Source organism: Mesoplodon bidens (assembly GCF_964165515.1).
Source record: "Mesoplodon bidens genome assembly, chromosome: 1".
NCBI classification, from domain to species: Eukaryota; Metazoa; Chordata; class Mammalia; order Artiodactyla; family Ziphiidae; genus Mesoplodon; species Mesoplodon bidens.
Genome location: NC_138176.1, coordinates 73,462,307 through 73,484,991, shown reverse-complemented (window position 1 = coordinate 73,484,991; position 22,685 = coordinate 73,462,307). Strand labels below are relative to the sequence as shown.

Below are 22,685 nucleotides of genomic sequence, written 5' to 3'. Positions count from 1 at the left end.
AGGTAACTCCCTTTTAAAATAAAATCTTTCTTAAAAACTCAATATATAAAATATAAATGAAGAAATTTTTTACAATTAATTTTCTTCAAAAGTTAACGTTTGTAGCATTTACTAACTATAAATGAGGGTTATATGTAGATGAGGGTTAGCAGGTTGTTGGTTTCTTATATGCTAAAATTGGCATATAAGTTTTCATGTGCATATTTTCAATCATAATTTTTGAAGTGAAATTTTAAAATGAAATTCAAACCATACATTTACAGAACTCCTGAAGCAATCCCTAGAATCTTAGGTTACTGAAAATACAGTTTGAAAGCCTGCTATTTCAAATGGTACATCACCATCTTTTTGTGATAAGTTTCTACTTTCCCTAAACTGTGAGACCCCTGAGTTTGGAGAGAATATAAATGTTCATGTTCCTGATGTTATGGCCTCAGGGATACTAGAAGTTCCTTAGCAGAGTAGATGAGTGGACTCCCAAAAGAAGCATTCAGTACCAGTGGACTGGTCGGGGACCCCTGATGTAGAAGTTCTTATCTATTACTTCAAGGGTTTAAAATACTTTTAGTTTTTTAACTTTTTAGTTTCTTTTGGTTGAGCCTTTAGTTATAGTCTCATAAAACCATCAAAAAAAGCATAACATTATAGTGCTCTAATGTTAAGCACTATTACTAAAATAATTAAAGCAGTTTATGTACACACTGCTCTCCTGGTATTTCCTTTCAAACTACTTAACTACTTGAAATTTTAAAATATACACAATATGAAAGTGACATTCAATCCGAGTTTTCCAAACCTTGTAGACCGACTTTATTTTTTATTGATATTCTCCTTTATTTTCTGCAGGATACATATAAATAGAACAGTAGAAAGCAGAGCAGCTCACCTGAACATTGTTCTCTGATAAGTATAGGTGAGTTGCCCAATGTAGGAGTACCTTTATATCATCCCACAATACTTGGTTAAAGTTTGGAACTAGGCAGAGACCTGGCTTGGTTGTTGTACTGTCTACAATTACAAGCCAGAGGAAGATAATCAGTATTTCTCTGTGCCACTTTAGACTGAGGGTGGGTCCAAGGGGATGAAGAAAGGAAAATAAAGTCACTCATCTTTTACAACCCTCCCAAAGGACCCAACATGTGAAAATTTCTAAATCCCCTTTTGAAAGCCTGATTAAAAACCAAGATGTCTTAATGTTGGGCCATTTATCCTCACAACATTCCTAACTTTTCCAGGATGCTCTTACTTTGCCACGTATCTACTTCTATCTCACCTCTAAATAACAAGTGTTGGCACATGTATATCCATCATAGTGCTTTGAGAGAAACCACAAGCTAAATGACTTCCAAAAGTCATTGGTTATCACTAGGTCTTTTCTAGTATCAAGAAAACAGTGAAGAATGGAGAGCTGTGGGTTCTGAAATCCCCTTTGGTTGAGGAATCCAAACTACCTACACATGGCCCTCCAAGGCCGGAAAACTCATGGACCTTTTAAAATGTCTTATGATGCATACCCATTTGATTACATTATGAAGAAATAAGTAACATTTCTAACTCTATTCTTTTTTTTTTTTTAATTTTTGGCTGCGTTGGTTCTTCATTGCCAAGCATGGGCTTTCTCTAGGTGCAGTGAGCAGGGGCTACTCTTCGTCACTGTGTGTGGGCTTCTCATTGCAGTGGCTTCTCTTGTTGTGGAGCACGGGCTCTAGGAGCGCAGGCTTCAGTAGTTGCAGCATGCAGGCTCAGTATTTATGGCTCGTGGGCTCTAGAGGGCTGACTCAGTAGTTGTGGCACGTGGGCTTAGTTGCTCCAAAGCATGTGGGATCTTCCCGGACCAGGGATTGAACCCGTGTCCCCTGCATTGGCAGGCGGATTCTTAACCACTGCACCACCAGGGAAGTCCCATCTAACTATATTAATCTTAAATCCTGTGCTCAAGGAATTAAAGGCAAGGAAAAAGTGTGTGCATAGTAATGAAGAGATTCATAAATTAAGTGCTTCAAATTAATATGGTAGAATGTGATGTTTGATTTTTTAGATGTCATTATTATTAATAGCAACCAATAAATATTACTCTGTAGTGCTGTGGATAATTTTTTAAGAAGAAGGTATAAATTATAGTTCTTATTCACTAGGTTGCTTTTGGTATGAAGAATATAAACATTAAAATATTTCATGTGGAAAATAAACAGTAAAGACAGTATGTATTAAATACTAAATGAATGGTACAGACAAAAACTGCATCAACAGGAAAGTAATCTCTGAATAAGAGAAGCAAGATATGGATAGGACTCATGTCCTTTTAATTTCTGTAGCCCCAGCACTAGGTTTGGCACCTAGAAATTCCCCAGGATATATAAAGGGAAAAGTCAGGATGGCAGACACAGTGTCCCACACTCTCTTACCTATACCCATTGAATTTTCCCTTCAATGTTATAAGGAGACAGTTGGCAATATATGTCCTTTTGCATTCTGTAAGTGATCCAGTGATTTCTGAGGCCTTTCTTCCTTTAAATCTAGAAGCAAGACTGTACTCATAAAAAGTCAGTAGAATCAGAATTTAGAGCTAGAAATATTCATGTAATCTCACATTCATTTATTCAACAAATATTTACTGGTTGTCTTAGTGTGTGCTAGTCAGTAGTGTACTAGATTTTGAGGATTTGTTGGTAAACAAAATGGCAAATTCCCCTGCAGTCATGGAAATTACATTTTAATTGGAGAAATAGATAAATATATTTATCATATGGTCTTAAATAGGAATAAGTGCTATACATAAAAATAAAGCAAGGAGAAGGATAGAGAGTGATACAGTTTGACAAAGTACTGAAGAAAAGACTGAGAAAAGGTGATATTTCAGCACAGCTGAATGATGTAAAGAGGCAGGCTATAAATGATGCAGGGAGAAACATTCTAGGCAGAAGGAAGAGTGAAGGCAAAGACCCTGACCTATGAACATGCTTGGCCATTTTGGACCAGCAAGGATACCAGTACAGTAAGAGAGGAAGTCAGAGGAGGTAAAGTCACTGAAGCCAGAAGGTATGGGACAGGCAGAAATCTCTACAGTGTGATTTTAGAGTTACTAACATGCCCTTAATTGCTTGGATACCTGTAATCACTGATTCCTAAAAATCTACCATTGGAGACTTATGCTGTTGGTTAAAGACTTTTCACTGTCCTGTTGAAAATGCAAATGTACATGGTGGCAGTATTATGCCTTACCTGTTACTTTAAAACAAGAGGCACTTAGAATGAATAGATTTATTAAGATTTAATAGATTCAAGTGAATTGACTTCCAGTAATAGCTATCATTAAGCTCTCACAGTGTGCCAAGCATGGCATAAAGTAATTATCTCTGTTTTCTGATGAAGAAACTGAGGCTTGAAAAGGCTTAAGCAACTTGCCCAAGGCCATATAACTGACAATTGGTAGAGCCAACCTCATGTTCCTAAGCTTTATTCTCCAAGCTTTATGCAGGTGGCTGTTTGGTCTCTTCATAGGACTGTTAAGCAAGCGTAAACAAGACTGAGAGAAATCAGTTAATCTAAATTAATGACTGAGGCATGTATTGATTCCAAACTATGTGTTCAGACACAGTACACATTCTTTCAAATCTTACAAACTCAGATATTGCTTTCAGTGCCTCTGTATGTACGGGGCCTAATCCCAACTAAATAAATCTAATAGTTGTCTTTATACTAACACAGCCACAGATTCAAGGAAAAATTAACTCTTTTAAATATTGGAAAGCAAATTTGGAATGTTTTGAGAGAGGTAGCATGTTAGAAAGATTTTTTCCTGCTATAGTAACTTCATTTATAAGATTTAGTATATTCAAAATATTTTTTATTAAATTTTCCCAAAACTATCACTAAGATGCTGATATTTTAAAACTAACAAATTAAGCCTGTTGAAATCCTCATATTTTTTGAAGGAGTCATTTTTGTAGACTAACTCTTAATTTTGCAGTTAAACTCTGGGATTAACGTGACTTTTTCTATCTGTTTAAGAAATGAATAAATATTTAATGCTACTATATTTTTAAAATAATTTTATTTCTCCCATGCCAACAAATTATAGTTCTATACAGTAGAGGAGAAAAAAAAAAAAAAAGAAACTCTGTTAACACCTTTTTCTTCTGCAAAGAAAGTTACGTTTGAAGTGTTGTTTATAATGTTTTTCAAATTGTTTATAGTCTCTCTATATAATTTTTATCCTCTATTTTGCTTTTATGGATCATTGAAACAGGGAAATTTGGCTAATACAGTTCTTCATATAGGTGATACATCTTCATATGGCTGAAAACTTGTTTTCCTCATATGTGTTTTCAGGAGAGTAAATGTATAAAATTAACTTTCACATCATCTTTCTTTACCTATGTAAAATAATTGAAATGATTGTTTATGAAAAGGAGGGAGGCAACATTATCCTTCAGCAAAATAAGTTACTGTCTACCAACAAATTCAAAGGACAGCCTTACCACTCCCTAGAACTCTCCTATGCATGTAGGGGAAGAAAAGTATCTTTTCTTCTCTACTTTTCTAAGTCCTCGGCTTAGGCCCCTGTAACAGAAGACAAATTCACAAGAGAAAAATATACAAATTTATTTAATATAAGTTTTACATGACATGGGAGCCTTTGTAAGGAAAACCTAAAGAAATGGTTAAACCTGAGTGTTTTTAAGCTAGGTCTGATGAAGAGTGAACAGTCACAGGAAAATGTGATAGGGCAAAAGGGATTTGAGCTAAGTGTAGTAGACTTTTGTAATAAACTGAGGACAACTTAGCAAGGCCTGTCCATTCAGATTCCTCTTGGTGTTCCTCTGTCTTGAAGATAAGGATGTACCTATCCTCTGGGTATAAGGAGGGCACTTCTCAGTTGAAGGTTTTATGACCTGATTCTTGGGAAGGTCAGAAAGTCCTTTCTACACATGACATTTCTCAAATTTCTTCAGCTTAAGATATTCAGTATGCCAAGATGCCGTAATTTAAGGTAGCATGTCCTGAACCCCATCACCTGAAGTTCTGTTAAAGCTTTAGTCATTTAGCTTGTGATATAAATATTCCCACTTAAAAATACCCTGCAAGAGGTCATATTTTAATCTATTATCAGTTTTTATGGTTGTAGGTGAGGAGAAGCATGTCAACAATCTGAGGGAACTACCCCTAACCTCAGTGGGGACCAGTAGGGAAGAGGAGTACAGAAAGGGAAAGCTGGAGGACATGAAGATACACTTCACACACTTGGCAATAAAGACATAATCCCAACTTTACAATAAGAAGGAACCCTAGAGATAATCAAGTCTACATTCTTAATATTAGAGCTAAACAGCTTGTATCAGGGAGGCTAAACAACTAAGTTTTTGTTGAAATCCTATTGTATTTTTGTTTTTATAAGAAAGAAACATGAATTGTTAATCTAGGTAAAGGTTCAGGTCAGTTATGTTTGTTCTGTAATACGTAATGGTGATTTCAGAGCAAATAATAATTGAATATTTGAATAATTGAATATCAATAATACTATCAATAATTGAATATTTTAAAGAGGCAATAGAAAATGTTTCTCATGTAGTGGCATAAATTTCATAAGTACTAATATTAATTGCTTTAAAGATAATACACAATTTAAACTGTTGTTTTCTTTAATATTTCTAAATATTTAGAGTTTCAAATTTTCTGGAGTTCATATTAAGTGTGGTCTTAGCCATGTAAATGTGGGTCCAACTATTATCTATGAACATAAATACTTCAAAAGAATATATTCTCATTTCCTTGAAGTCAAGGCTTTTTTTGCAGCTTTATTTGTAAAACTCTTACCTTTTTTTTTTAATATCAGAAACTATAGGAAAGACCACCTCAGGCTTAATTTTTTTAATTTGAAAAACACATAAACTCAGTTGTTTTCATTATTACTCCACATTATTCCTCCTTAGTAAATGCTAGTATTGCTCTTGTCTCTGTGTCCTGAAGAATTAACTTCTAAAAAAGTCTTCAAAGTAATATAGAGATACTTGTGTTCAGAGCAAGATAGATAATGTGGAGGCTTAGTAAGATTTTTTTTCATCCCATTTGGATCTAGGTTTAAGCTACTTGAATTATAATTTCTATCCAGTTGTATTCCCATATCTGAATGGCCCTTGTATAATGTGGGAATATATGATAGCCTCTACTGAAAAATATCTCCAGTGTCTGGATTAATAGTTAGTTGTGAGAAGTACATTAATTGTTAAAGAGATCCTATTTGCTCTGACACCCATCCATTGCCCCAGTTCCTGAGTGCCATCAGTCTCATTCCATCAGCCAGTCAGGGCTTCCCTGGTGGCGCGGTGGTTAAGAATCTGCCTGCCAATGCAGGGGACACGGGTTCCATCCCTGTCCTGGGAAGATCCCACATGCCGCGGAGCAACTAAGCCCATGTGCTACAACTACTGAAGCCCGCGCGCCTAGAGACCATGCTCTTCAACAAGAGAAGCCACGACAATGAGAAGCCCGTGCACTGCGAGGAAGAGTAGCCCCCGCTCGCTGCAACTAGAGAAAGCCCGCACATAGCCAGCGAAGACCCAACACAGCCAAAAATTAAAAAACAAATAAATTAATTAATTTTAAAAAATCGTTGAGTCATTCCTGCATGAGAACCTGCTTTGCTAGGTTAAATCAGAGCCCCTGCCCAACAGGAGCTCATAATCTTGTGGCTAAGACACGTTAGATAGATAATTACAATACAGTATGAAATGCTCTATGTCTGAGGCATACTCAGAAAGCCATGGGAATATAAGGATGGTCACCTAAGCCAGGTGATGCCTGAAATGGGTCTTGAAAGACGAGTGGAAGTCACCCTAGCAATGAAGAGAAAGAGGACATTTCAGACTGAAAAAAAACATAGTGTATGGGTGCACAGAGGGTGAGGAAGACACATTCAGGGAATTACAAGTACTCTGGATGTGCATGGCTGGAATATATGATGGTGAGAAGTGACTAAAGTAGACAAAGGCAGCTTATAGAGAATGTTGCATAACATGCTAAGAAGTTTGGGTTTTATTCCATCGGCTGTGAGAGTATTAGAGAATTTTAATCAGGTAAGTGGCATGCTCAGATTTGTGTTTTAGAGAGATTAATGCAGTGGGAAGAAGGATGAGAATGGAGGTAATGGTGCAGGCAAGACTAGAAGGATAGAATCACCCAAAGATTTGATGTGCATAAATATTCCTTCATATTTGCAGTCACAGAGAGTGAGGTCTCTAGCTTCACCCTGAAATAACCTAGTTTTACTAGGCCCTTTGGGTTGGTATCTGTGCTGGAGAAAATCCAGGAAAATGACTTCTGTAGCTGTTTCTTTCTTTTTTTCTCATACTGTATTTTGACAAAAGAGAATTCTATATCATGGCACTTACAGGTATTGATAAGTAGTGGTGCCACTAGCTAGGAAGGCCAGGAGGCATTTAGCGTATTTGCAGCTGCCACTAGTTACTCTAGGTTTGACACAATTCTGAAATCTATTTACTCAACAAATATGTTAGATGTATTCTAGATACTGTATTAAGCATTGTAAGAGTTTCATAGATCAGATAAATACAGATCCTTCCTATAAATTATTTAAAGTCTTGGTGGAAGTCAGGTACATTAGTATGTTTTATTTAAAATCAAATTGCTATCATGAGAGATATACAGATACTGTGGGAAGGGAAAATTTCATGGAGAAAACTCTCGAAGCATGGGTAATACTTGAACACTCAAAATTATGGAGAAAAGCTATTTAGGCAGAGAAAAAGACAAGAACTAGGCAGAACATATACTGGAAACAGCATGTAATTCAGTTTGGCTGGGATTGAAGTAAATAGTTTGGTTCTATTCATAAGGGCTGAACTGAGAAATTTGGGCTTTGTCTTATAGGCAGCCATGGAAGGTTTCTCAGCATGGATGTGATAATCAGAGCTTGTTTCAAAATTTTTAATGTAACATCGTGAATAAAATGGATTTCCAAGGGAAAAGATGAGAGTTGGAGAAAACAAAAAGCTACTGCGATAGTCTAAGTTCAAGGTAGTGAGTGTCTGAAATAGGCGAGTGAAAATGGGACTAGAGATAGGAGGATGCTATTTATTAGTACACTACAGTTGAATGTTGCCACTATTGAGATGACAAAAATGAGGTTTTAGACTGATTTGGGGACGGTGGTGCTGTTCAAGGAAAGCAACAATAGATTTAGCAAGAAAAAATGGTATCTAAAGATATAATTTTTGTATCAGTTAATGCTATTTAGTTATATAATAGGAAACTTTTGGATTTTGATATATTAATATTAAAGGTATAACATTTAGGGCTTCCCTGGTGGCGCAGTGGTTGAGAGTCCGCTTGCCGATGCAGGGGACACGGGTTCGTGCCCCGGTCCGGGAAGATCCCACATGCCGCGGAGCGGCTTGGCCCGTGAGCCATGGCCGCTGAGCCTGTGCGTCCGGAGCCTGTGCTCCGCAATGGGAGAGGCCACAACAGTGAGAGGCCCGCGTACTGCAAAAAAAAAAGGTATAACATTTACTTTGAGCTCTTTAACACTAATTATAATTAGCTAACATAGCAAACAGACAAGCCAACATAAAAGTACACATACCTTCAGAAGTGCTCTGGTAAGATACTAGTATGCTTTGTATAGAGGTATGATGTCACTAAGTGAGAAATGCTGTGCTCTTTTAGGATTTAGAAAACATGAGATTTTTTGTGTTGAATTTTGAGCCATTAAATATTTTAAAGGAATTTAAAAATCTTTTAGTAAAGTGAAGAATTTCTCTGGAATATGAACATTTATCTATGTAATTTACCTATATGGTGTACCTATGTTGTTCTTAGAACTGATATATTTTTCTATCTGCTTGATTAAAGTATGAAGCATCTACTTGTAGTACTTTTATATAGACTGACTTATGAATACAGGAAAGTCTTCGTATCTTAGAAACCTACAAGATAATGCATATCATCCTTACCTGTTAATATTGTTCTAATAAACCAACTCTTTTTATCACAAAAAAAATTTAAGGTACAAACACCTGACTTGGTGACTGCTATAATAACAAGATGCTTTTCTGTTTTTTTTTATAGCTACTATTATTCCATGGAAGAGATTTCATTGTAATTACTGCTGACTTCTTTAATCATATCTTGTATTTTTTAATTCCTTCAAAGACATCATCAAAAATCCTAATAGCAAAAATGTCTTATAAACATTGAAAGGTAAAAAGCTAGTGTGTGTGCCATTGTTTTTTATTGTGGTTTTTGCGAAAACCAATCTGAAAATTATGGTGGACATTGTTATAAGTACACTGTCAAGATGTATATGTGATCGGGACTAATTACCACATAAATACTTGGGCTTCTATTGCCTTAATACTCTCTAAACTGGGTACTTTGAAGCTGAAGCTTTTTAAGTTTACAGTATAGTGTCTGTCTGTTGGGACCTCTTTAAGTGTGGGTATTGTTTACCCCATGCCTGTGCTTATGCTGACAAGCACTGGCTTTTCTAAATGCAAAAGGCAAATGCAAAGAGTCCAAATTTTTGTCTAGAATATGAGGAAAGCAATAAAGTAACAGTCGTAATCCTAAAATATATATTGTTGCATGTTCATCTCTAATACTGCCTTATTATTAAGAACTTACACATACTTGTCTTCCACTGCAGTACAAGGAAGTAAAACTTACGTCCTTAGAACATGGAGAAAGTGCTTATCTCAGTGTATTCTGTATCATTTTGCTCTTCTTGCCATGTTTTGCCCAGGATTAATCAGAGTCACTATATGTCAGAAATCAACTTCTGTTTTACTTTACGTATTCTGTCCAATTAGCACAAAATGTACAGAATCTATTCTGTGCTCATTTTTCAAACACCTAATATTTTATTATGATTATGAAAGACTCAGAAGGTTAAAAATAATATTCAACTGCCTACCTTTACAGTATAATCTGACAGCCTCTCATGTGTTTAGAAATTGCCTGAAAAAGTTCTACTTCATCATATGATGTTTGTGTCACATGAGAATTTCTAATGTAGGCAGTGAAATGTAAATAATTACCAAAGAAACAAGATCCTTAAATAACCAAAATTGTCTTCATCGTCCAACTTACTTAAAAAGAAAATGTTCATTGTAAATATATTAATGTGTAACTAGGCCAGTCTCATTCTCCTCAGCTATTTGCCAGTCTCACAGTTAAGGATAGCTATTTACAGGTTTGACCACCCTGTCTACAAGCATTTGTGCTTACGCAATCTTATTTGCACTAGAATTTTTATGACAAGAGTGTTCTTGGATGAGTGCTTTTATATGTCTTCCAGGATTTTTTGCTTGAACTAAACTAAGAATAGAGGAAGTGTGGTTTAAGACGTTTTTTTCTTTTGTGTCTTATCTTCCAAAGTGTTAAGATAGCCTGAAAAATGTTTGAAAAAGTTTTGCATTTTGGATTATAACTTTTCTCTTACCCAAAAGACCCTGTTGCAATCTTACTTTGTCAAGCATTTTAACATTTAATCTAGTGGGTTTTTTTTTTTTTTTTTTCTGCGGTACACGGGCCTCTCACTGTTGTGGCCTCTCCCGTTGTGGAGCACAGGCTCCGGACACGCAGGCTCAGCGGCCATGGCTCACGGGCCCAGCCGCTCCACGGTATGTGGGATCTTCCCGGACCGGGGCACGAACCCATGTCCCCTGTCTAGTGGGTTTTTTAAAAACATCAAACCATAAAGCACAAAAGAAAATTCTAGGATAAGTTTATGACATACTTGTATGACATACTAAAGTGTTCTTTAAAAGCACATAATAAATTCGTGATATTGAACTCACAAAATCATCTAGATGCTTATCTATGATTTTAGATACAGATATTAGATATTGGGTATTTAGATACAGATGGGTACTTTTTTTAAACCAAATATTTATAGAATTTATCTTGTAAAATAAATAATTTTATTTCTAGAGTCACTAATTTTTTAACGTGGCTGAATAAAATATATATACAAGGCACTCAAATGTGATTTTACATTGTTAAGCTTAACACAGTCTGAGCAATGTCTTTTATCTTTTATTTTGATTTTGAAGGGAGAGAATCTAACTGGCTCAGCCTATCTGACACAGGATATCAGCCTGTGTCAGATATCCACCTTCACTCATCCCCTCCCTCCTATCCTGTCAGTCCAGATCGTTGGCAGGATCACCTGATACAAACATGACAGCCTAGGCTCACCCTTTCGTCAGGGTCAGTAGTTGAGCTCCTTTCAAACAAGAAGGTGGGAGGTGGGCAGGCAGTGCAGACATGTCTGCTAGAGCATTTGACTAGGATAGATTTGTATTGCTTTTGCTATTCAAAAAGCACTAGAAAGGAAAAATGTTCATGGTTGATACTGGCTGTTTGATAAACACAGAAACTCTCTCTGCCAGTTGATTCAGACTAGCAGATGTAGATATATTTGCTGAGAATAATTGAGTTGTTAGGTTCAGAGTTTCTGAAAAATCAAATATTTTTATTTTAAGGTATGTCCTTATTAAAGATTAAAGTGCTATCGGAGTAATTATATGCTGAGGGCAAAGTCGTTTCTGTTCATGAAAACTGCAGTTGATATTTTGAGTATTGAGTAATTATAAATGTTTGAAATACTAGTGCTGATGAAATTCAAGGGTGATCTCCTTATGATCATAAATTCTCTGTTCATTCTAAAAGACGCTAATTAAACAGTATACACTGGGATGATAATATTTATTCTACCTCTCATTACATTTTTCAGAACTTTTTATGTCCTTTCCCTCATTATTAATGCCAGATGCCTTCTTTAAATAAGAAAGGATGAAGCAACAGCTGACTAGAAATTTAAGATACGTGTTCAACCTCCACCATCATTCTTGAGAGTAGGAGCCTCTAATTTCTCCTCTCTCCATTAATGAGGGAAAAAGAGAGACAGAGAAACAAGAGAAGTAGTATTCTAAAGATGAACCTACAAACTGGGGCAACTGAGAAACTGTCATGTCAATAAATAATTATAATTTTCCCCCTTCTACAGGAATGACAAGTGAGTCTTTTTGGGGGGATGGGGAATATTCGTTGCTTGTGACATAACTTTTTAAAACTCTATGACTTTTCCATTTTGTAAAGAACACACATCTAAAGTGGAAGTTTAGGGGAAAATGCTTCTATTGAACACAAACATCTCTTCATGGTCTTTATCAGTGATTGTTAGGGAGGAGATGAGATACTGCCTACACGTCTTATAAACTCATCTTTACATTCACTCCCCTTCTAACCTTTCTCCACATTGTTGCCAAAGTGCAAATGTGATCTGTTACTTCTCTGCTTAAAATACTTTCTGATTTTCATTGCTCTACGATAAAGACCAATATTAACAACATGATCTGCAAGGCCCTGTATGATCTGGCCTCTGCATCCATTTCCAGGCTCATCTTATCTCATGCTGTCTTTGTTCTCTACACCAGTACTGGCCTTCCTTCCTTTCTCCTGATTGGTCATGTTCCTCCCCAATATATGCCTGACATTTCTGCCTGAAAAATGTTTGTCCTTTCCGCCACCCTATACCACCTCCATTCCATCCTGTTGCCTAATTAACTTTTATTAATTATTCAAATTTTACCTCGGCCATCACTTAGTTCCTTAGTGGAAACCTTTCCTGTCCTCCCCAAATTGATATATCCTAACAAAGCATCATATACATCTCTTTCAGAGCAGTTTTCGCGGTTCTTATTTTATGCTTTTTTGAGAAGTTATTTGATTAATAATAATATTTCAGAATCTTCCTCTACAGACTCTATGTGAAGAATCATCTTTTTAATTTCACTTTTTAAAATTGTACTTTTAAATTACTTTTGAAGGAATATTTTTTTCTTTAAGATCTTATATTTCTAAATATTTTAAGCTTAACACAAGCTTTTAATTCCAAAATTACAATAGTCAATGAAATCATTAAAACCCTTCTAAAGTACAAATATAGTAAAACATCACCCCCTTTAGAGAACATAAAATTGGAAAGAATTGAAATAGCTAAGTTTACTTGAGAAATAAACCAACAACAGAAATGTTTCCAGCCAGTGCTAATGACCTCTAACAATTCTAAATAGAGTCCCATTTAGCAGTTGCTTGCCCAAAGTAGATAAGCTTTTGCATTATCAAGTTAGATCTGAGAATACCCATTTGGCTGTATTTCAGATCTTTAAAATAATCATAATAATAGTAATGAACTGAAAACCATGAATATTGTACAAGCTATGTGACTGCCATTTATTTGTTGCATTCTGATCACTTTCACAATACTTCATTTAATCAGGAAAGTCTTTATATCTTTGGCTAGTCTTCTTCCTTTTACTTGTTCATTGCATTTTCACATTTAACTTTTTTTTCTGCACAGGTGCCTTACTTTGTTTAAATAAAATACTCATGTGAGCATGGAAGATGTTTAGAACTGTCAAGTGTTCAGAAAAAAAAAAAAAGTAAAACTGATGAATAACTGAAGTAGTAATTAGTAAAAGTTTATTGTGCACACACCAAAAGACAATTTGCAAACCAGGAGCGGTGGAACCAAAACATGGAGTGAGGCTCAGAGGTATATTGTTAAAAAGCAGCAGTGACTAATTTTCAGCAATTGGTTACAATATTAGAATTTTCTTAAATGAAAGGGAACTGGTTAGTGATCATCTCATATCAATTTAGGGAAACAATTTAAGTTTCACTTATGATTTTCAGAGACATAAACAAGTGACCCAGGTCAAGTTAGCCTCACTTGTCTTGCAAAATAAGCTAAATCTTCGCTTGTATGATTAAACTGGTTTCATCTGCTTGGAATTTTCAAGTCCGGTCTCCATTTGTGTTTGATTTTAATGGTACTATCTTCTGAGAATCAATTACCTCTGTGAGCTTCTGTCACACATTCAAGTCTGCACACAAATAAATGTTTTCCTTAACTTTTTTTCTCAGTTTTATTCGGGGTCACATTTCAGGCAGCATCAACATTCCATTCAGCACTGCATTTACTGCGGAAGGGGAGCTTACCCAAGGACCTTACACTGCCATGCTCCAGAGCTTCAAAGGGAAGGTCATTGTCATCGTGGGGAATGTGGCAAAGCACACAGCAGAGGTAAGTGTACGCAGAAATGTCATATGACATCATGATGAGCTTTTTACCTGCCCACTGCAACAGATTGTCTAAAAGTGTATTTCTTCAGAAGCTGGTTGCATATCAAATGAGCTTTGAAGATCTGTCTATAGTCTTACATAAAAGAGATTGTCTACCTTTTCCCAGTAAAAGAATTCAAGCTTTTTTCCTCATTGTGCAGCATCAGGGTCAATACTAAGCTTAGGAAACTTCAAATGATAGCCTAAGGTGTTTTGTTTTAGTTTTGGTGTTTTCATTTTTATCTACTTCCTGAAATTACAAGAAGTAGCTTCAATTCCTTCCATTGTAGAAAAACACTGGGGCTTGATTAGAGGTTCTGAAAGCTGACCATGATAGAATTTGTTGTATTTGGGGGTTTTGTTTACTATAGGCTCAAAGCTTTATGATGATAGAGAATTCAGGAAGGATATCAACCTTCAAATATGAGGACTATGAAGCAATAAAATGACCTCGCTCTCTTCTGGCTATGTTCTTAAACATTTTGAAAAATAAAACAAATAGTAGCTTTTGGAGGTTAAAAACATCACCTTTATTTTTTATAAAAGGCAAGTTAGAGAATAGGGGGTATGAGAGCCAAAGGGGCTTGTTTACAAATCCCCCTGTCAAACTTATCAAAATGTACACTTTGAATATGCATGTTGTTATATGTCGATCATAGCTCAGTAAAGCTGTTTTAAAAAAACATATCTAGGGCTTCCCTGGTGGCGCAGTGGTTGAGAGTCCGCCTGCCGATGCGGGGGACGCGGGTTCGTGCCCTGGTCCGGGAGGATCCCGCATGCCGCGGAGCGGCTGGGCCCGTGAGCCGTGGCCGCTGAGCCTGTGCGTCCGGAGCCTGCGCTCCGCAGGGGGAGAGGCCACAACAGTGAGAGGCCCGCACAACGCAAAAAAAATAAATAAATAAATAAAAAACACATATCTAGATGTAGGCAACATTAATAAACCAGAACAGGCCCTTTTTCTAAAAGGACGGAAGAATCTGCCCCTGGCAAAGTAACAGAGATAGTTTCCTCCCTGCAGATAGCTTATGCAGATAAACTGAGTAATCCAGAATGGTGATCAATGGAAGTGAGAACTGTAAGACTTTTGGTCCTAGACCATTTTAAGCATCCAATAATCCTTGTCTCAGAAGTACAGAACTAATGGCAGTATTGGCTTTTGACACTAAATTAAAGCCATCCTTGATGGAGAAGCTTAATTGACCAAACTAAAGAATATCTGAGTGGATATTAGCTATAAATCTTAAATCACTCCCCTTCCTTTTTTTTTTTTTTTTTTTTTTTTTTGCGGTACGCGGGCTTCTCACTGTTGTGGCCTCTCCCATTGCGGGGCACCGGCTCCGGACGCGCAGGCTCAGCGGCCATGGCTCACGGGCCCAGCCGCTCCGCGGCATGTGGGACCCTCCCAGACCAGGTCACGAACCCGTGTCCCCTGCATCGGCAGGCGGACTCTCAACCACTGCACCACCAGGGAAGCCCAATCACTCCCCTTCTTTTACATAACTGTATCTAGTGTCTGACAGGGAATAATCTAAATATATCTGTTTCAGAGAAAGGATAGTAAATGACTAATATGCAATTTTAATAAGTAAATGAGGACATTTTAGAACTAAAGCCATGGTATCTGAATTATTTTGATGTAAGTTTATTATCATTATTATTATTTTACTACCACCACAGTACTGCTGCTACATTAATCTGTATTGTCATATCATTCCAATGAAAAATATCCATTTTCAATTACAATGCATATCAATACATTCAACCCATAGAAATACTGTTGAGAATCACATATTTCTGGATTCCCCATAATATATAACCTCAGGAAGAAATCTTTACAGTGATAATAATCCCAATTATTGACTGGTGTTTGTGTGCTAAGCACCGTGATAAGTACTTTCATATGTAATCTCTTTTTATTCTTCATAACAGTTCTATGTGGGAGGCATTATTTATTCATATTTTATGTATGAGGAAAACTGAGACTCAGATTTTATCTAATTTATTTATGTCAGAGCCATGATTGCAACATGAGTCTATATGACTCTAAGCCATACCCTTAACTCAGTGAGCAAGTAAGGCTTTTGAGTGAATGCTGCCGTTTGTCCTGTGTTTTAAAGATAGACTTGTTCTGATTTCTCGCAGATCACAATAGTTCCTCCCAGGGTATGAACCCAAGACCTGAAATAAACGTTTATGCTCTAAGTGCTAACAAGCTTAAGGCTCTACTTTCATAAAGCATTCACCATTTGGAAGATGTATCTAATAAGTGGACCTGTATAACTGAATCTTCTTAAATATGTCAAATGTTTCCAAACATCCCACTCATTGTATTAATCTCCAGATTTATGTTTATTCTGATTTTACTTTATCATAAAGGTCAAAACACATACACAAATAAAAGGATAACTCATTTCTTTCATTAAATAATAAATTATAAACCATTTGTCATGTTTTGAAATGCTAGTCTATCACAGTGTGAATAATTTAAAAGTTCAACATGTGAAGGAAATCTGGGAGCAAGACTATTTAGATGAAGTAATAACAGTATTTGAAAATAATGGTAATAAATAAAGACCCATCACATTCTGAATAAATTAGCCAACGTCTTGCTTGTCAGAAACCAGATGCTATCATGAACAGTTCCTTCTTCCTCAAACTCACCATGATTATTCATGCTTGTAGACAAGTGACTGAACAAATTGTATGCTCAGTTATTAATGCTTCAATCCAACATCAGGAAATAATTTTTGAGAAACAGTTTAAAATATTTGTATAGAGATGTGTCAACTGAAAAAAATGTGCAGTCTAAAATTTGAGAATTATGTTTTATTCAGTGGACTTACTGAGGACTTAAGGTGGGGATATAGCCTCTCGGATAGCTCTAAGGGACTGTTCCAAAGAGGTAAGGGAGGAGCCAGGGTATATAGGACTTTTTGCTAAGAAAAAAAAAAAATGTCGTTGAACATCAAAAGATTATTGCTAATCACAAAAACAGACATCTCAAGTTAATGATTTTAGTGCTTTTCTGTGTATGGGAAGATGAAAGAGTCTGGGCTTATTGAAATTATTCCTTTGATATGCATCTTAACTGCCTTGGGCCACTATCCTGTTTTTCTCCATCCTGAATTCCCCTCAGGGTGCATCATCAGGGGCTGCTGCAGTGGCTAAGGCTTTATGGCTGCAACATCCTTTGTTTACTGAAATGGCTGGTGACATTCTTTATCCACAGGTGTACATTTTTTAATATAAATTTTATTTATTTATTTTTGGCTGCGTTGGGTCTCCCTTGCTGTGGGCGGGCTTTCTCTAGTTGCGGCAAGCAGGGGGCTACTCTTCGTTAGGGTGCACGGGCTTCTCACTGCAGTGGCTTCTCTTGTTGCAGAGCACAGGCTCTAGGCACTTGGGCTTCAGTAGTTGTGGCATGGTGGCTCAGTAGTTGTGGCTTGTGGGTTCTAGAGCACAGGCTCAGTAGTTGTGGTGCACGGACTTAGTTGCTCTGCAGCATGTGGGATCTTCCCGGACCAGGGATTGAACCCGTGTCCCCTGCATTGGCAGGCAGATTCTTAACCACTGCACCACAAGGAAAGTCCCACAGATGTACTTTTAATAATTTTTCTCATCATGGGGCTAAAGAGAGCTTTAGATATTCATTTGCTTATATTGTTCCGTCATCTTTTTGTCTGCTGTACAGATCTGTATGACTTTACTAATGCTTCTTCCCCTCCTCACCCTCCCTCTAAGTTGGAAGCATCTCAACTTAAAGCATATTTACTGAATTCTACTGTGTATCCATGGTTGTACTGGATATCTTCCACTTGCCCTACCCCCCATCATAGATCCATTCTCCACACTTCTTCACCCTGCTCTCTGCCCCAGATGGCTGACCTCCATGTCTTCTGGCTTCCAGTTGTTGAGCTAATGGGGAGTTCTGACAAGTTATGGGAAGGAGGGAGGTCAGGATATTTATCCCCCTGGATTCTTCCCTCAAATTTTTCTCGGTTTTGCTGTGTTCCTCTACTAAAGGTTAACACCGCTCTCCAGTAAGCCTTCTCTACACCACTCTCTTTCCAGCCCCCGGTCCCTTTAGCTCTAGGGGTGGCAACAGCTCTGCTTTTTTGTAGTGCAGGTTTACTACACCATCCTTATGGTTCTCTTACATCCCACCCATACCCTTGTAATTAATCTCATTGTAAGTAAAACCCCCTCAATTTATCCTCAGGGCTTGTTGGAACCCTGACTGTTACAAGGATACTATTTAAGTGTATGATTTTTTTAGTCAGACTACATTAACTGCTCTGTTCTGTTTCTTACTAGCTGTTAATTTGTGCAAATTGCTTAACTTCTCCAAGTCACCACTGATTCCTTTATAAGATGGGGAAAATAATACTTACCTCATGGCATTGTTGTGAAGATTTCAGATTAGGCAATAAGGTTCAGAACAAAGCCTGATAGTTATAGGTACTCAGTTGATTTCACCTATTAATTTTATTTTCCAGCACTATAATTTGCATATATGTGAACTTAATAAGTACTGCTTTATGTATGATGATAGTATAAAAGTTCTAGAGTTTGGGAGTAACATCAGCAAAGTGGGCAGCTCTAATCTCCCATTCCTCCACAGAAACATTGAAAACAAGTAGAATCCGTACTTTGTTGAATAGAAGTGGCAAAAGCAGGCATCCTTGTCTTCTTCCTGACCTTAGGGGAAAAGCTTTCAATCTTTCACCGTTGAATATGATGTTAGTTGGATTTTTTCATATATAGCTTTTGCCACATTAAGGAAATCCTCTTCTACTTCTAGTTCATTGAGTGTTTTTACCATGGAATGATATTGAATTTTATTAAATTTTTTTCTGCATCAATGGAGATGATTATAATTATGATTTTCCCTCCCTTCTATGAATGTGGTATATTATTGATTGATTTTCTCATATGTTTAAATATCCTTGCATTCCTAGTGTAAATTCCATTTAGTCATGGTGCATAATCCTTTCAATAGGCTCCTGAATTCAGTTTGCTAGTATTTTGTTGAAGTTTTTACATCACTATTCATCAGTGGTATTTGTAGTTTTCTTTTCTTTCAGTGTCTTGGTCTGGCTTTGGTAGAAGCATAATGCTGATTTGTAGCATGAGTTAAGAAGTGTTCTCTCCTCTTCAGTTTGTTGCAAGGGTTTGAGAAGGATTGGTGTTAATTCTAGCCAGAGCAATTAGGCAAGAAAAAGAAATAAAAGGTATCAAAATTGAACATGTGTTAGTTTCCTAGGGCTGCCATTAAAAATAACACAAACTGGGTGGCTTAATGCAACATAGTTCTAGATGCAAGAAGTCTGAAATCAAGGTGTCAGCCATGCTCCTTCTGAGGCTCTGGGTGGAATCTTTCTTTGCCTTTTCCAGCTTCTGGTGGTGGCCAGCAATCCTTACCACCCACAAAATGGTAGAAAATATTTGTAAATTATATATCTAATAAGGATTATTATCAGAATACAAAATCAACACACAAACATTAGTTATATTTCTATTCAACAACTCCTATAACTCAACAACAAAAAGACAACCAAGTTTTTAAGTGGGCAAATTTTTAGACATTTTAGACATTTCTCTGAAGAAGGTATACAAATGTCCAATAAGCACATGAAAAATACCTGACATCATTACTCATTAGGGAATCACAGATCAAAGCCACAGTGAGCTACCACTTCACACCCAAGTGTTGGCAAGAATGTGGAGAAATTGGAACCCTGGTGCATGGCTGGGGGGAATGTAAAGTGATTCAACTTATGTAGGAAACAGTTTAATAGTTTAGCTATTCCTTCAAAATGTAAACATAGAATTACCATATTACCAGCAATTCCACTCCTAGGTAAATATCCAAAAGAATTGAAAACATGGGCTCAAACAGAGACTTGTATGCCGTTGTTCATAGCAGCATTATTTACAATGGCCAAAGGTGGAAACAACCCAAGTGTCCCTCAACAGATGAATGAACAAAATGTGGTATATACATATAATGTAATATTTTTCAGCCATAAACAAGGAGTGAAGTTCTGATACAAGCTACAACATGGATGAACCTTGAAAACAGTTTAAATAAGCCAGACACAAAAGGACAAATATTCTATGATTCCCCTTGTATAAAATATCTAAAATAGGCAAATTTGTGGAGACAGAAAGTAAATTAGTGCTATTAGGGGCTGGCTGGGGGATGGGAGAATGGGAGTTTTTGCTTAATGGATACAGAGTTTCTGTTTGGAATGATAAAGAAATTTGGAAATGACCAGTGGTAATGGTTATATAACATTGTGAATATACTTAATGCCACTGAATTGTATACCTAAAAATGGTTTAAATGGAAAATTTCATGTTATAAATTTTTATATCAATTTTTTTTTAAGTTCTAGGGTTTGATGTCTTCAGGATACCCCACTGTCCCTAATTCATCTGAGCCCTACAATTTTTGGTCAAACAGTAGTGGAGGATCTTTCATGAGAGCTGTTCTGATCAGGTCTCATCTCTTTCCTCTGTGGGTATTAAAAACAAAAACAAAACAGTGATTTCCAAGCAAGTAGCAGCTTTTCTTCTAAGCTGAAATCAGTGCACTCCAACTGGCACAGTCCTATTTTGAAAAGATTAAGAAAGCCATAGTTGAATACTGTGAGAAGAAAACAGAGATGCCAATTCTAGTCAGTATGGTTACAGATTATCTTTACAAATTTTTATGTCAAACCCATATTTGGACTTGGGAATTTTCTGTTTGCAAAATGGTAGGCACTGATTGTAATTTTTCTAGTTTTACATCTTCTGTTAAAACCTAGTAATAAAGTTAGACTGAAAATTCAACAAATGAAAATAGTAAATGAAATCAAGTATAGTTCAATAAAAGGAAAAGCTCTCAATATTGGATTTACAAGTAGCAAAATATTGAACAACTCGAGAGAATAAATGAACCACTTGTCTAGAATATGATAGTATTAAAATCACTCATTTGACATACAAATTAGGTCTAGAGTACTTTTGTAATACAAATATGAAGGAAGTACTCTACAATGACCAGATGTATTGAATGTATTATCTAAAATCACATAGAAGACAGAACAAATCTGAGAAATACTGCTTATTCATGTACCTGAAAAACTATATATAATCAGAAGATATACGATACTCTTTTAATTATGTATTCATTAACTATTTTTCCTGTAATTACAACTGATTAGCAACTTTTTGCTATGAGGTGCCTTCTTTACAATTACCACTTCATAAGGCTTTTGTTTTGGGCCTAGCTCCCACATTAAATACATCAAAAACTTTTAGAATCTGCCATTTCTTGTCTGGATAAAACATTGCTCCCCCCCAGAATAGGGCAAAAAAAGGAGGACTACAAAGATTTTAGTTTAATTAGGATTCCATTAATTAATTAGGCTTCTTCATACCAGACTTAAGTCCTACTAAATCTCACTTGTCAGTTAATCTTTAATTCACCTTACCCTTCAGGTTAAATAAAGCAGTGAGGCATTATATAATCAAGCATATCCAGATATTTTGTGAACAAAGTTATGTCAGCATCAAGGAAATTTAGATAGTCTCAAGTGAGTGGAGTCCCTAGTCTCTGAAATGTATACTATTGTTCCAAGGGTGGATCAGATTTTGTGCTGATCCTTGCTGCTGTATAGTCAAGTTTAGTTTGACAGGCCAAACAAATACAGACTGTATCTGTTGCTAAGGTTTATGGGAGTAGGAAGACCTCTGCATCAAAACAAGGATAAAGTCAATTCAGGCTTTGTGTCACATTTAAATGAAAAACATGGCAAGTTCTCGCTCTTCTTGCAGAGATGATCATCTTTTTTTGAAACTCACATGAGAAACTGCATCTTCAATTGCTAAACTACAATTAGATTCCCTGGGCATACAAGGGAAACATGCTGAATTAACCTCAGAGAGCAAGTGTATAAACCTAAGAATTAAGGTTATAACTATTCAGATCAATAGGGAGAGGCAGAGGTAGTCTACCATCCATGTCATGGATTAAATGAACCCAGAGGACAGTTCATTGTTATATCCTTGAGCAGATTACTCAGATTTAAAGGAAATTTTGATCTTTAGCATTAATCAAATATTATTTATGGGCAAATGTATGATTTGTTTTGATACTCGTAGCAACCGTTACTCACACTGCCCTACTACCAACCTAAGATCAAAGTTTCATATATCTCGGCTTGACAAAACATGATGGTGAATCCACCTCTTTCCTAGAAGTAAATTATGTTTAGCGAGAATGATGACTTAGCACAACAGCATGCTTTAAAGTGTTATTGGGTTATACTATTTCTCCGCTGTGGGAAAGTAATGTAGTAGGATCCAACTCTTGAGCTAGTGATGGGTCTCAGACAGGAAAATGGCCAACAACATTCACCAGAGCAAAATGAAACTCCAAATGGTGTTTACTTTCAGTGAGTCCTTTCAGCAGTACATCATAATGCTATGTTAGTCACTGAAACACATGAGACTTTAAAAATAATTACTCTCTATCTACATTATATTTA

The 22,685-nt window shown here is 36.4% G+C and overlaps 1 protein-coding gene across 4 annotated transcripts in view; it reads left to right on the top strand.

Moving 5' to 3' along the window:
* The window catches only part of TBCK (TBC1 domain containing kinase), a 237,684-nt gene that overhangs the window by 189,894 nt on the left and 25,105 nt on the right, over positions 1 to 22,685 (top strand). For all 4 annotated transcript variants that reach the window (XM_081226529.1, XM_081226526.1, XM_081226527.1 and 1 more), the window contains exon 25: positions 13,951 to 14,110. In XM_081226529.1, coding sequence (XP_081082655.1) covers positions 13,951 to 14,110 — 160 coding nt within the window. The remainder of the gene's footprint in view (positions 1 to 13,950; positions 14,111 to 22,685) is intronic.